We start from the raw sequence: 16,126 nt of genomic DNA on the forward strand, positions 1-16,126 counted from the left end.
CTATTGTTGTACGTAAAGTAAATAAGGTTTTTAAAATGTTTAAGAAGCTTCATTTAAAATTAAATTAAAATGCAGAGCCCCCTGGACCAGTGGCCAGGACTGGGGCAGTGCGATTGCTGCTGAAAATCGGCTCGCATGCCACCTTTGGCACGCATGCCATACGTTGCCTACCCCTGCCTATTCCCTTGTAGTGTATGCATTAACACCTTTTGGACACAAAAATGGCCCCCTTTAGGGCTTATCCACACTGGACTTTTTTTTTTTACCTTCAAGGGATGACTCCTACAAGTGGGGAGTGTGCACAACAGCGGTTACAAATGTGTTACGTATTTTTTACCTCCAAGATAATCTAGTGTACACACCCTGAGGGTGTCTTTTTTCACCGCTGAATTCACTGGGCTTTTACATGAGTGTTAACCCCTCCTCCCTCCTTCCCCACTAAGATCCTTTAACCCAGTGGTTTTCAAACTTTTTTCTGGCAACCCAGGTGAAGAATATTGTTGATGCCCATGACCCAACAGAGCTGCGGATTAGGGGTTTGGGGTGGGGGAGGGACTCAGCCCTGGGGCAAAGGGTTGGGGTGCAGGGTGAGGGATGGGGATGAGGGGTTTGGGGTGCAGGAGGGGGCTCAGGGCTGGGGCAGGGTATTGGGGTGCAGGCTCTCTGGTGGGGCTGGCGATGAGAGGTTGGTGTGCAGAAAGGGGCTCTGAGTTTTGGGGGGAGCTCAGGGTTGGGGCAGGGGATTGGGGCATGGGCTTACCTCTGGCGGCTCCCCATCAGCAGCATACTGGGGGTGCTAAGGCAGGCTTCCTGCCTGTCCTGGCACGGCAGACCTTGCTGTGCCCCAGAAGCGGCCAGCAGCAGGTCCAGCTCTTAGGCGGAGGTGCGCAAGCGGCTCTTGCCCCCTGACACTGCCGCCCCCAGCTCCTGTTGGCTGGTTCCTGTCTAATGGGAGTGCAGAGCCGGGGCTTAGGGTGGGGGCAGTGCGCTGAGCTCCGTGGCCCTCCCACCTAGGAGTCAGACCTACTGCTGGCCCCTTCTGGTGCGCAGCAGGGTGTCAGAACAGGTAGGGACTAGCCTGCCTTAGCTGGGCAGCACCACAGACAAGACTTTTAGCCTCCTGGTGGCGGTGCTGACCAGAGCCACCGTGACCCAGTGCCTTACATTCCACAACCCAATACTCGGTCGCAACCTGCAGTTTGAAAACCATTGCTCTAACCAAGTTTGGTGCTTTTAATCTAGACTAGCTGACCTGACTTGAGGTACAGGCTAGAGCTCTGTCTGGTAACCTACCCATCTTGCAGGATGCAGACTAAAATCCCTCGAGAGCTGATAGTCCCTGACTTTGAGTGTCCCTGCGTAGGCATGTCCTTAGAGATGGCTTTTTTAATGCTGTTGCCTATAAGGCGCCTCATGCTGCAAATAAGTATTTTGAAGCAGATCTTATTACAACTTGGGTAAAGTCAGTTCTATTTTGTAATGTAAACATGACACCTAACTATGTTAATGGCTTCCTTGGTCTAAGACTTTAAACTGGTTCTCAAACACATGTAATGACTCATCTGCACTTCACATATACTATGTCAAAGGACAAATATAACCAGGTCACCCAACAAGGTTATAGTTGCAGTGTCAGTATACTCTTAAGTGGCTTATTGTAGCTATTTCATTGCTATTTGATGAATGACCAGAGAGAGAAATCTAGCAAGTAGAAGAGCCTAATAGAGAAGCATGGGTACTCAGAACACTTCCCTTTTGCTGGGGCCCTGGGCCAACAGAAATCTAACTGAAATCTAGGTTTGCATTACCTACAGGAGGTCTATTTTACAGTTAATTGTTTTGAGCATTTGTTCTCTGACAGATTACTCAAAATAGCTTAATTATTTCACTTATTGTAGAGACAAACAAATGTTTAGCTTGCAGACTTGAAGTACCAAGTAAAGCAGACTGGTTGTTGTGGGGGTAAAAAATCTGCATTCCAGACACTTCAGACCCTCCTGAGATACATGGAACCTGAACAGGAGCTACAAAATACTTAATGTCTGTCTGTCCTTGTAATCTTTGTTTCCCAAGAGGCCTTTGCTTTACTGCTGGTTATGGCTTTTCAAATATTCCTTCCAGCTGGACAGCTATTCCTAGTTAGACATGATTAGTTTACTTCTATTTAGGGCACCTATACTGAAGTCTCCTTTTAGTGCTCTGTTCTCCACTATTGCATTACTTTACTTATATTCATAACGAGTTTCTCTGGCTTCTTGCCAGACGCAGACTGACGCATCCCCGACCATACAAGGCATTTCATACTGTCTCCCTGGGACTGATGTTTGTGCCCTTTACCATACACCCAGTTTCTATAGATTGAAGATAGAGATCTATGCTCTTCTGTTCAGAAACTAAGCAGAAGAGTACAGAAAACTGTTTGCACTGTATGTAACCACTTGTGTATTGAAGTGCCCTTGTAGTAGTGCCTGGGCTTTGTGCTGTTCATGTAGGTAAGTAGCTCTTAATCCTTTTTATTGTATTCAGCAAACATAAGTCCCATCTTAGTTGAGAGCTGTTAAGTTGGTGTTCTTTGTTGCAAGGCTCCCATTGACCCAGAGTGTGGCTCCCTAAATTCCCTGTAAGCTGCGCGGCAGGCTGTAAATAGCCGCGCAGCAGCTCTAAAGAGCCATGCAGCAGGGACCTGGAGAGTAGAGAGGTAGGGGGTGAGCGGGAACTGGGGACGGGAGCAAGTTGAGGCTTGCAGGGCTGCTGTGGGCCTCTCCCTCGGCCCCGGAGCTCCTGTGCTGCCTCCTGGCAGGCGGGAGAGAGGGTCCCGTTCCCCAGAGCTCCTGTGCTGCCTGCTGGTAGGGAGAGGGCTGTGGGGAGTCCTCAGACTCCAGCTCTGGGGCAGCCTGCCTGCACCTCAAACTCCTTATCCCTGGCCAGAGCCCTCCCCTCTTCCCCCGGCATCCCAACCTTCTTCCCCAGCCAAAGCTGCCCCCCCCCATCCCAACCCTCTGCCTCGGCCCTAAACCCCTCATCCCTGGCCCCACCCTGCATCCCTCACCTCTTCATTCCAACCCTTTGCCCTAGCCCTGAGCCACCTCCCGCACCCTGAACCCATCATCCCTGGCCCCACCTCAGAGTCCGCACCCCCAGCCAGAGCCTCATCCTCCCCCGCCTCACATCCCAATCCTCTGCCCCAGCCCTGAGCCCCCTCCTGCATCCTGAACCCCTCGCCCCTGCACCCAACCCTCTGCCTGAGCTCCTGCTCACACCCCAAACCCCTCATCCCCAGCTCCACCCTAGAGCCCTCACCCCCACACTGCACCCTCTGCCCTACCCTGGGCCGCCTCCCACACTCCAAACCCCTCAGCCCCACCCCATGTGGCTCTCACATTGAAGGTTTTTTGCTAAAATGGCCCCCACTTCAAAAATAGCGAAGAGCGCTGTGCTAAGTAGTAAGATGGTATGTCTTATATTTATTATGTTTTTCCTTCCCCCTCAGGTTAATATACAATCGAACAAGTAAGATCACAGAGCCTCCAGATGGAGTGGATGTCAAAGTCCCAGGGTTTGGACAAACATTTTCCTTGGAATTCCTTGACCCTAGTAAAAGAAGTGTTGGTATGTACTAGTTTTGTTCATTGTGACATGTTTAATACCTTTTCCATTACATCTGATATACAGCACTTTAGAGGACTGCAATTTCAATTCACAGTTCCCTACTGAAGTCCAAGGAAAGCTATGTAGCATTTGTATGAAGTAGGATAGCACATGTGTTCATTTGCTTATAAACATTAGTATTGTGTATTCACAGGGCTTTGGAATGGAGCCCAGAGCAGTGGAGCTGCAGGTTTTTGCCTGGAGCTGGAGCAGAGCCGGAGCACAGCTCCAAAGCCCCGGTGTATTGTCCTGTCAGAGAAATATCCACCCACACACCACCACTACCACCAACAAAAAAAATATTGTTCATATGTTACGTCATGTGGCTAACCTGAGAACTTTGTCTGATGAACAAATGGGGCAGAACCGAGTGCTCGCCAATCTGTTAAAATGTATTCAGAATTAAAATTCTCAGAATGAAACTCCAACAGTCATCCTAACGGCTTCTGTAGGAAGTGAGACGGAGTGCATAGAAAAAGCTGTCTGCAAGAGGGGCTTGACAAACTATGTGAAAATAATCAGGAAACTTTTTTAATAATAAAAAAAAAAAACCTTCTCTTTGCTGCAGCAGCCCCAGGCCAGGTAGCCCTCAGTGGAATGGATTTCCATACCCACTGTTTGAATTTGGGATATCTGGCACTCTTCCTTTTCATCCCTTTTCCCTCAAAAAATTCATACAGTAATGACTCTAAATAGAGGGATAATTTAGCCCCAGCTGCTGTATCTCATGACTACGAATTCCTGAAAAAAATACATCTGACATACTGACAATTTTCATAGCACAATCTCATTGGGAGATGCTTAAATCTCTGACCCAAAAGTTGAAGTAATGAGGGATTAGATTTGATGTATTAGCCTGTTACTGCCACTTGTGATACAAAGATTTCTTAGACTAATACAGTAGCTCTTTCACAGAATGTGTACTTGCAGTGATGGAAAATGTTGTGTTCACTTGGTGGTAGGATGATACTTGAACATCCAGTAGCCTACTTTACAAATGGGGTTTACTGGTTGACCAGAATTCATAGTGCACTTTGTCATGCAAGTCTTGGTGAGAAGAGCATATGGGAGCAGCTTGTACTTAAAAGCACAATCGGCTGCTAACTGATTTTGCTGTGTGTGATTGTCCTTTCTTGGCTGAAAGGCTAATTAATATCTATCTATCTTTTTAAATTGGTTTTGTAGCCTTAAACAGTCCGTGAAGGGATAATAGTGCATGTACAATCTCCCTCTGACCCTTTTAATATAGGACACACTTAAACAGCAGTCCCAGTTACCTTAGAAATCAGTATTTAAATCAGCCCAAACTGCTGATAGGACCTTTGGTAGAGAAGGTACTAATCTAAAATAAAAAAAACCCAATTTTCATGGCCTTAAAGATGTTTTAGGCCTCCAGTTAAATGGGCTTTGAAGGATTCTGCTCTAATATGCAGCCCTGTGTCTCCAGGTTTCATCTTTTTGTTGCAGTGTTTGTTTTGGATATAACTGTACTTACTCCTTTACTAGAGGGATAAATAAAAGGTTAAATAAAATGCAGTTTACCTTATCACTTGAGATAACTAGTCTGCACATACTCTGTCCATTGTTTGCTATCAAAGCATTGTGTTCAGCCAACTCAAGTGGACTAAAATTCCTAATCTTTTGATGGAAATAAAACTAGTTTCACAGTAGTTCCTATCATAGAGCAAATCACAAGTGTCTGTATCCAGGAAAAAATGTATTTGGAGGGCCCAGACTAGTCTGTACAAATGTTATCTTCCTGCAGTTATTTCGTGGTCAGCTCACTGTAAAAACTCTAGTGTACACGAGCTCTTAGAATTGAGAATAGTTTATTGCACTCTTATCTGCACATTGGTAAGCCACCATATTTATGATTAAGTGCAGCATGTACAAAAGGAAGGTAGATGGGGAAAACAAAGTTGTAGGGATTGTCTCAACAGTTCCGAGAATTTTTCAGAAGAATAAAACCTCTTTGTATCTTTCCTACATACCTAACTAACATCCTTCACTTTGCCGAATGCAGCCAGCTGTTTAGACTGTGTCTTGGACTAAAGTAATCTTACATTTGTATGGAGGCAGAATAATCTAACTGGAGTTAAACTTCAGTTTCACTATTGATGGATGCCCAATAAGGCTGTTGTGATGCTGATCTCTTCTTTTTCTGTCTACAGGCACTTACTTTTACACATTGGTGCAGAGTCTGGTAGACTGGGGCTACCAGCGGGATAAAGATGTAAGAGGAGCTCCCTATGATTGGCGGAAGGCACCAAGTAAATGAAACTTCATTACCTGAATTAGTCATTTTATTGACTTCCTAGGCAGTAAATTTGCCTGAATTTATTACCCTTTTTCCTTCATGAGATCCCTTTTACAACCCTAATCTTGATTACAGTGACTGTTAGGGTCCTAACTCAGGGAAAACGCCACAGGAATTTTGATAAAATGACATTACACATGGAACAAAGCCCCATAAGTAATATTGGAAAGTTCTGCAGCACCTCCCTGAAATAAACCTGGTCATCTATTAGCAAGGCATAATCCACAGGACCACAATGTTGCCTCAAAGTCTAACTCTGTTACTTAATTGCTTTGTCTGGAGAAATTGGCTCCCCCATGTGTAGTGTCATTAAAATTCAAGGCTAAGGGGTAATGTTCAAACCTGTATGCTGCATTTACACATTCCTTTAGCTGTGTAAGAAGGTCAGACACCCTGTACTCTTTATCGCACTCTAGTCTTACTTTACTATCTCCCGTCTATAGTTTGAGATAAAAAATACACTCTTCATATTACATGTGAAGACAAAATGAAGCAGCAGCACATTCATGCATGTAACATTTTAGTGTCCCAGGCTGTTGCCCTGCCCTGAAGAGTTTAATTCTGAAAGATCTAGAACTGAGACATGGTCTTATTTTGAAATCCAGGGAACTTCTTGATAAAAATAAACAACCCTGATTGTTTGGTAACAGACTGGTCTGCAGCTGGCCTAAAAGGATTATGAGGATAGAGAGATGCATTTTATTAGGTTTTCTTCGGTTTGATGAATATTTAGTTACATGTTACAGACAGGAGTGGTATTGTCTCAGAAGGCACTAACAGGATCTCTAAATTAGCAGTGACTAGTCTTGTTAAATCTTATTAAATCCATTGACAAAATAAAACAAGTTGGCAGGCAAGGCTGCCTATAGAATTTTAAAAAGGTCAAAAATACAGCTGGACTGTAAAGCCATGGTTTTACTCAGTGGGCAAAAATGGGAGTTTTTCTAAGGCTTCTAACTTACTGTCTTTTAAGTGAAGAATAAAGGTGATTTTCCAAGTAGCTTCAGGTGGGATTTTCAGAAGTGCTCGGTGCTGGTCTAATTCTGCTCCCATTAAAGTCAGTGTGAGTTTTACCACTGAATTCAGTGGGAGACATTAGACCAATGTAGACTTTTTTGAAAAGCCTGCCCTTTGATAAATATATGCTACTGAGAGAGAAGCAGTATAAATAGTCTTCTGAGGTTGAAACAATTCACTTCTACATTTTTTAGAAACAATTCTAAGCACATGAAAAGTGAGGAAAATTTGGCTTCTAGCAACATGCTGTTTGAATTAATGGTATGAACCTGTTCTCTTTACTTACAGCATCAAAAGCTAAGCTTTTAAAACACTGTATGTTGAAAGACTGGCATTTGCAGACAACCTCTCTACTTAACTATACTGTCTTGATATTTCTAGATGAGAATGGAGACTATTTTGTGGCCCTTCGGAAGATGATTGAGTTGATGTATGAACAAAATGGAGGTCCTGTGGTCTTAATTGCCCACAGTATGGGTAATATGTATACTCTATATTTCCTCAACCATCAGACTCAGGATTGGAAAGACAAGTACATAAAGGACTATGTGTCACTGGGTGCTCCTTGGGGAGGAGTGGCTAAAACCCTTCGTGTGCTGGCTTCAGGTAGGTAACCTGCTTAAATACTTGAATTTAAATGGAAGCTACCACAGGATGTTAGCTACTGTTAACCATAGCATTAGAGAACTGAGTTTGAGATGCTATCAACTTTCAATTAAAAAATGGCTTTCAGCCCATAAGCTTATAACTGCCCCAGTTTCAGGCACGATTTCCAAACTCCATTCTCCTTATATAGAATATGGTTGAATTTTTGTATCCCAGTATTGAGCTGTCCTGTTTCCGTCTTCTTGGGATGATGGAATTGGGGCACAAGGGGTTATTCCAAGCTCTTATTACTCTCAATTTTGTATTGCAAAACTGACTTGGAAGCTTCTAATTGCAGACTTGGCAGTTCTCGAGGTATGTGGAATCCTGACTGATGGCAGAAGCATGGCCACCTGCAAAAGTTTTTGCAAGGCGCACACACCTTAACATTTTTAAAGTGGTTTTTAAGAAAACAAATCTCTCAAAATGTGTGGCATTATATATTGGTGGTAATGTTTGGTAGCTGAAGTGAATATCAAAGACGCCAGGCATGAGATTTAAATTTCCTTATCCTCATTTTGTTTAATACAGACACTGTTCTTTCACTAATCTTCAAAGAATTGCTCCTGAATAAAAAGAACATACAGTACGCAGTGTACCTTTTTGTAATTTCTGTATCATATGGTCATGCCTAAACATCTCCTGTAGCAGAGGGGTGAATTAACTTTTGCATATTGCTGCTTAACTATTAAGATCTTTGGCTTCCTTCTAGTTCACTACTAACTTACGATAGGTTTGTTTGCAGTTTTTGTTCCTGAAACACTTTTTACATCAAGAAAATTAAGAAAGACATATACCAAGGTGCTGATGAGGAGTGGGTGCTTCAAAAAAACATTTAATGTGCTTAAATAAGGCACTTGTTTTGAATGGGAATGTACAACTCAAAGCCACTAATTAAAAAGCTGAAAATGCATATATCCTTTGGGTGCCTACAATTGTTTATTTTTGTCAACATAGCATTGCAAAATTGATTTCCCTCCCCCAAATAGCATCCTGTGGCTTGCAGGCTTCTGCAGAAACTGACTTTTTCATGTGGTGTACTCTAAATATTCAGAGCAGGAGGCTTTACTGGATAACTAATGTTGCATGGTGTCCAGGTGATACAGGATGTGAGCAGAATTAAACAGCACCACTTAGGATCTCCCCATACTTAGTGTTTTGCTGCTTTCTTGTTACTGCATGAGCAATATTTATCATATGTAGCATCTCATCACAAAGTGGCTGTTCGTACATATGCATAAGAGAAGAATCACTTCAATTTCTACTGAAATACACCATCACTGGGACAGGATGTAGTCACTAACAGTGTACAGCAGCAGGAAACAGTATCAACAGGAAGTGAACAATAGTGCAGGGGAAAGTTAGGTGGGCAGAGTGTAACTGACAATGTTGCAATTAATATGTATTAGGCTTTAGCGGCAGGTGTGCCTTTTGAGGCACAATTGAACTTTTTATGTCATACAAAAAGATAAAGCAAGGGAAAAGTGTTTAAGCACAAGTCTACTAACTGCTTTCAAATAAGCTACAAGGAACAACTTCCATGTTAGTCAAGGTAGAAAACATTTTCCTCAGCAATGTGACAGGAGTATCTTCAGGACCTTGTGGTGGTCACTCTACTCTCTTCCAGTTTCCTTTCTTAATCAGATTCAGGTGGTGGTATGTTGACCGTTAGCTGCAATTATATGGAAATGCTGGCAAGCGTAGTTAGGGCACCAGTGGTATTGTGCTACAGCCCTCCTTACTGTACCAGAGAATCAATAGTGCCATCTAGTGAATTTAAAAATACAGCATATTTTTTGCAAATTAAAAACAATTAAAATATCTTTTTTTGGTTGTTTCACATTCTTCCTGCACACTTTGGGTGGTATTTCAAGGCATTGTATAGCTGTTGACTTGGTATATGTACTACATTTTGCAAGATGGTGGGTTTTTTTGTGTTTTTAGGGGGGTACAGCATGGGTAAGTGTTCAGAAAGTGCACTTGTTCATGTATAGGAGCATCCTATTTACTTTCTTCTGGGTTACTTACACTCTTTTACTCCTGGGGGAATTCTGCAACAAAAAATTAAATTCTGTACACAATATTTTCAAATTCTGCAAATTTTATTTGCTGAAATAACACCATATAATCACACCAGTTTCAATTATTTTTGATCATTTATTTCAAAATACCTGTCAGTAAGCATGCCTGTACCAATATAGCCCACAAAAAAGATTCAGGAAATGTTTTTTGACAAATAGATTCCTTACTAGGCATATTAATACAGAACTCTGAGTAATTCTTTTAGACTACAATACAGAACCGTATATCCTGCACCCCTCAAAAGCAGTGCAAAGACTTGGGAGATTCAGGGGTAACGGAGGAACTGAGGGAGAAGGAAGTAATTACTGGGAAGGAGCCTGCATGTGAACTTGGAGGGTTGTTGGGTGTGAATGGGAAAAGTATGGAACAGGGTTTTTTTGGGTGGGGGGGGTAGAAGAGAGAGGGATTGTTAGGGAGCTTCTCCCATGCAGACCCTGACTGACCCCTAGCCTCTCCCATTGTCAGGAACATCTCCCCCTGTCCCCATGTGTTTCTGCCCACATGTCCCTCCACCCCCACTCAGACACCCTCTCTCCACATCCCTATGTGGCCCTACACGTCGTGGCCCTGTTCCCATATGTCTCTGTGCCTCCACTCAGCCACCCCCCATCCCCGTGTGGCCCTGCACCTCTACTCCCATTCAGCCCCTGCCCCAGTCTGTCCACCATCACCAGCCCTTATGAGTCCCGTCTGACTGCTGAGCAGCCCCACGCTGCCTTGTCTCCCCATAGCATCTGTCTCCTTACCTGGCCCAACAGTCGCTGTGAAGAAGGCAGACTCTTTCTCCTCCCTCACTGGCCCAGAGCTGCTGCTCTGTTCTATCACTGAACTGTGAAAACCTGGGTGTCCACCTTGTTTCTTCTGCTGTCTCATGAGATCTCTTGAATGTACAGGGGGTAACACCAGCCTGTTCTCCCAACAAAAACATTAAGGGAAGAGTGTCCCTGTGAATCACTGCAAAATCTGCACCTGTGATTCCTTTAGAAAAAGAATTTTAAGATAGTTTTACAGATGGCCAGAACGATTGCCTAATGATTGATGATGTGAAGAAGTTTTGGGCCCAAAGCTCCCAAATGAGCCCAAGTCGAAAATATTTTCTTCTTAAAGAATATGTCAGAAGGGCAGCCTCAGGAAAATGCCATTCTAGGTTGTCTTTAGCAATGTTTCTTGCCCCCTTCATTCGGTCAAGTAATTTGTTCCTCTTTATAAGGTATAAGCAGATATTGGAATTGTATCTACAGTATTTAAAACATCCAGACTGTTTCCTACTAGTGATTAATGTATTTCCAGTCCAACTCTAATCTTTTAAGTAAGGAAAGTAGGTTCCTCATTCATTCCATCATTATAAGCAGTAATTGATATTTTAGTGTACAATAAACAAAACAAAAATCTGTTTTGTAGGTGACAACAACAGGATACCTGTCATCAGTTCACTTAAGATCCGAGACCAGCAGAGATCTGCAGTTTCAACCAATTGGCTGCTCCCCTACAATTACACATGGCCTCCAGATAAGATCTTTGTAAGCACACCCACAGTTAACTACACTCTCCAGGATTACCAAAAGTTCTATAAGGACATCAACTTTGAGGACGGCTGGCTCATGAGACAAGACACTGAGCCCTTGGTCTACCAGATGACACCACCTGGTGTGCGTTTGCACTGTCTCTTTGGCACTGGTGTAGAAACACCTGACTCATTCTACTATGAGGCCTTTCCTGATAAAGAGCCCAAGATCTATTACAGCGATGGTGATGGCACAGTGAACTTGGAGAGTGCCTTACAATGTAAAAAGTGGGTGGACATGCAAAAGCAGGAGGTGATATTGTCTGAGCTATCAGGAAATGAGCATATTGAGATGCTTTCTAATGCTACAACTATTTCCTATGTGAAAAAACTTCTTTTTGATTTGTGACACTCCATGTGGACAGTTTTTGTTTTGTTTTGTTTTTTTTTCCTCCATCACCTGTGATGCCTTCCCTTAAGTGAGGGGAAAATGCCTTTTGATCCTTTGGTTTTAAAACACTTGGATTATTTATTTGGTCTCTTTTCAGGCCGTGTTCAGAAAGCTGTTTGTCCTTAATGATCACTTGCCTCTTGGATTAGTGTTCATAATGCATCATAGTGTTTCACGTTCTAAAGGCTTGGTCATATGTGCATTCTGGTGCTGCTAGACAAATGTCCAGTGTTCATACAGAAGTTCACTTGAACATTTTTCACACCCTATGTGCAATATGTGCAGCCTACACCGGTTTTTACTTGTGATCTTTGGAGAGTTGGGGTGAGGAAAACAATTGCTTGCTGGTTACTGTCAGTTCTGTACTAAAGCAAGGGAGAGGTTGTGAAGGATTTTTTTGAGTACAGGAACTTTCCAAAAGGGTCACAAGTTCTGAATCATTATCCATAAATAAGCTAGTAAATATGAAGGTCTAAGCAGGTGTTATAGACATGGAGTTAAGATATTGCAGGACTTTGGTCATATCCAGCTTACCTGTTTCTTCATTTGTACTGCTGCTGGAGAAGAGGGAAAGTGCATTAATTACCTGAAGTTCCTTATCTGATGTCTTGGAAAAATTGAAGAGAATCCAGTTGTCCTTAACTTTAGTAAGTTGATGACTTAGCATCAAGAGTCTAAGGCTGCTGGCTTCATGCTTTAGATTTTTTCCCCCTTAATTAAAAAAATTAAAATAAAAGGTTAGTAGTTGTCACTCCTCGTACAATGGCTGTGGCTACATGGTGTGTACATTGAAATCCACAGGAACTTGGTATCAGCAAATTTTGTGAAGTGCTGACTTCGCTTGTCAAAGTGACAAGCGATCTCCATTAGTTCAAATGGTAATAGAGTTCAAAAAAACCAAAGCCCCCTCCTACCCAAAACAAGTAAAAATTAAAGTTCCCACAATGGGGAAAAACCCCTTTCTATGTATCTTGCTTTCAGCAAGTACAATTCTGCTGTGATCCAGTTTCCAGCTAACTAACCATCTTTCCTACTGGATCAAAATTATGTTTAGATGAAAAAAAAGCTTAGAATTGTAGAGTATTTATAGAGTAAAATCTTTCCTGTAGGGGTAATGAGTTCTTAATTTGGGTTGAGAAACAAACATTTAAAAGGGGCACTATGTATTAGGCCCCGAAAATTGTATAGCATGCAACCCTCCATGAAACAATACTTCAGTAGCTTAACCATGGTAGACCACTTGGCATTGCATTTTTCAGAAAACTGCTATGAACACTTCCAGGGTACAGGGTTCTTCAGAAAAAAAGTTACCTTAAGAGTTATGCTTATCAGAAATCCTACAGAATTAAGAATCCATTCATTTCTAATGTTAGGAGATTGCAGTTGTATAAAAGGTAAAGTTTAACCATTCTTGTAGTGCATAGAGGTTGTTTGCTGCCATTGAAATCTTTGATTAGGATGTGCTGATCTAACAGCTTTCTCTCATGAGTGTTTGCAACTGCACAATGTTAACACTCTGGCACAGGGTGGATCTAGAGTGCTCAAGGTTCTAATGTATTTTGCATTAGCTAATCACTTCTAGAAATCCTGACTGGGATCGTTGGTAAGTTAAATATCTCCCTGTACAGAAGAGAGAATAAGACTAACTCCCTGTCTCTGAGGGAGGACCAGCATTTCCCAGTAGAATTGAAGGTTTGTCTCTTGGAATCACTTACCTAAGATCTAGTGCTCGGCAACTATATGGCTCAGACTTTTCTGCCTCAGCTGTGTGCACTAGTCCACTGCCAGATCTGAGTTGCCCACTGGCTATGTGTAACACATGGCTGAGTGCTTAAATCTTAGATGAAATCCTTTTAGTCGGACTGTTTTTTTTGGTATGCTTCTGCAGATTGCTGTACCAAGAACCACAGTTCTAGTCTAAGGCTCTTCATATGGTCTAACTCCATTGTGAACAAACTACTGTTAAGACTGGTCTGCAGTACATACAACTATACAAAGTAACTGATTCAAAAGTCCAGCTTTTTCAAATCTATGATACTTACCCAGGTAGACTGTAAGCTTGCTAACTAGCACCATTATGGGAGGAACTGGAATCTGTACTGGCTCCCAGCATAGACTGAAGAATATGGGTAGGGCTGTAGAAAGGACTCAGGCTCCACCTGGTCTGGAGGATTTTTTTTAGAACTGGTTTATTTACGAAGCTGTCCAGCGCTGTGTGCTTAATCTGTAAAATGCTTAAAAATCTACAGCAAGAGGTTTTTTTGGCTTTGGTATTCTGTACACTTGAAGAAGAAGAAACATTGACACTTCTAAAAGAGCTGCACCAGATTATTTTGTTTTGATTTAGCATTTGATATTTACTGTATTTTCTCTCTTTGGGAAATGCACAGCTCTGTGTTTCTAGCTAATTCCATCTCATACTTTTACCTTCATCCCAATGACCCTTTAGTCCACACTCACTTAGCTTTCCATTAACAGATGGACCCTCCAGTTGCTTTTTGTGCTCGATAAGTCTGCTTTCTTGCTTTTACTTAACACTGGTAAAGTGGATTTGACAGCCCTCCAAACTTGTAGACATGCTGTAATTTGTCAGCATAAATCCTTGTTCCTTTCCTGAGCAGAATTGCACACCTCTTACATTAAAGTGTGACTGTGGAGGACTCTGTAGTTAAAGTATTCACACATCTGATGATTACCTGGTTGGGGGTGCTTTGTAAGATGGATCACAATTCTGATTTCTCATTTTCCGTCAAATCCTCCTGAGCTCTGCTCATTTCTTTACCGTGCAATCCCGGGATAGAGATGTCCTCAGTGTGAAATAAATGGAGTACCTAAAATACAGGGGTATACATCCCAAAAGGTGGAAGTAGTTAAATTGTGCATTTCTCTTTTCTACTAGGAGTCTGTTTTCTTTATTGTGTGACCCTCTGCATTAGAAGGCAAACCCAAGTCTGTTTAGAATCACTTCAGTAGGGTTGGTTGCAGTGTTTTTATAGCCATGTTGGTCCCAGGATATCAGTCAAGATGGATGGCATGTAATATCTCTTGGACCAACTTCCATTAGTGAAAGACACGCTTTCAAGTTTACACAGAACTCTTCTTCAGGTTGGCTGTAAGACTGTTAAAGTATGCAGTCTTAAGTATTCTACATTCTTGTGGAGAAACTAGTCTGAGGAAATAATTATTGCTGGAAAGAGGAAAATTACTTACCATTTGTGAATGTCTATTTTTCTCCTAATCTTCATTTTCAGGATATTTTCAGAAACCAAAAGTAGTTAAGGACCAAAATGTATTTTTTTATTTACAACAAAATGTAAAGAGAATGCTGGAGGAACTTCAGCTGTTACTGTAGTGCTGCTGCAGGGTCCCTATGTGATTCTGCTCAGAACAGAAGATTTTAATATCAAGCAATAATTGCAAAGGAGTTGCAGGCCAAAGGAAGGAATATTTGGTATTAAGATATTTCTTGGAGCAAGGTGTATTCAAGACCCTCTTAAATTCAGGGAATGTTTGGCAGTTACTTTGCTGCTCTAAATTTAACAGTATTTTATATGGAACATGATCTGGTGAGACCCAGCATTTTATATATTTTCCTCTTTGTGTATGAATGACTGAGTTACAGATTTTTGCATATTTTATTGTCAGACTTTGATAACAATAAACTTTATCTAATATTGAATGCCTTTTGTCATGGATAACACAACTACAGATGCTGCTTTCTCTCTCTCAAATGTGCTACAAGTTGTGAATGTATTCATGCTTATTGCTGCTTAAAAGGTAGCATTTATCTAAATTATGAGCTAAACCAGATAGCAGCATTGCTCCCTTCCAATGTACAGCAACCTCTTGCTTTAGAAGGGCAACTGAAAATACAAATACTTTCGTCATTCTGCATTAAAGTAAATGCTCAAGTCAAACCAATTAGCACAAATTGCCAGTATTACTCGATATGAGCGGAAGCTTTCATCCATAGTTTCCAACCTGTTCCTCTTAGGCCTCTTGTCTCAGTAGCTTTTCTTCAAATACGTTGACTTGTTTATAGGCCTCTTAGATCAGTGGTGACCCAAAAATTGTGGGGGTGCAATTGCTGGAGATATCCCTTCATCTTCTGCCCTTTTACCTTCCTTCATGTAGTTTGACAAAACTGTCATGGTAGGGATTGGGGAAGAGGCTGCAGGAGTAGTTTCATTTGGGCAGATCAGGCAGGTGTTTAGAAAGGAGAGAAACGTGTGGTGGTTTTTTGTTTTCCTTCCCTCTTAAGAAATCAATGAAGGGTGGGCTGGGAGAACAGTATTTACCATGTATCCCCTTTGCTGTTTTCTAGTCATTTCAGTTTAGCTCATGGCTTTGTTCCTAAATGACCAGGTTTTTAATATCCTTTATTTTAATTCTACCTTATAGTTCAGTTCTGTTCTCTTTTTTTTGTAGGCTCTGATTTCCTCTTTTATTCATTCCTCATACT

General features: G+C 42.0%; 1 protein-coding gene across 1 annotated transcript in view; it reads left to right on the forward strand.

The window, feature by feature from the left end:
- PLA2G15 (phospholipase A2 group XV) overlaps positions 1-15,343 on the forward strand; it is a 31,592-nt gene extending 16,249 nt beyond the window's left edge. The window contains exons 3-6 of the mRNA XM_050922733.1: positions 3,491-3,609; positions 5,820-5,918; positions 7,364-7,588; positions 11,111-15,343. Coding sequence (XP_050778690.1) covers positions 3,491-3,609; positions 5,820-5,918; positions 7,364-7,588; positions 11,111-11,622 — 955 coding nt within the window. The 3' untranslated portion in view covers positions 11,623-15,343. The remainder of the gene's footprint in view (positions 1-3,490; positions 3,610-5,819; positions 5,919-7,363; positions 7,589-11,110) is intronic.
- The last annotated feature ends 783 nt before the right edge of the window (positions 15,344-16,126 follow it).

The sequence above is a fragment of the Gopherus flavomarginatus genome, chromosome 14 (genome assembly GCF_025201925.1).
Source record: "Gopherus flavomarginatus isolate rGopFla2 chromosome 14, rGopFla2.mat.asm, whole genome shotgun sequence".
Classification (NCBI taxonomy): domain Eukaryota; kingdom Metazoa; phylum Chordata; order Testudines; family Testudinidae; genus Gopherus; species Gopherus flavomarginatus.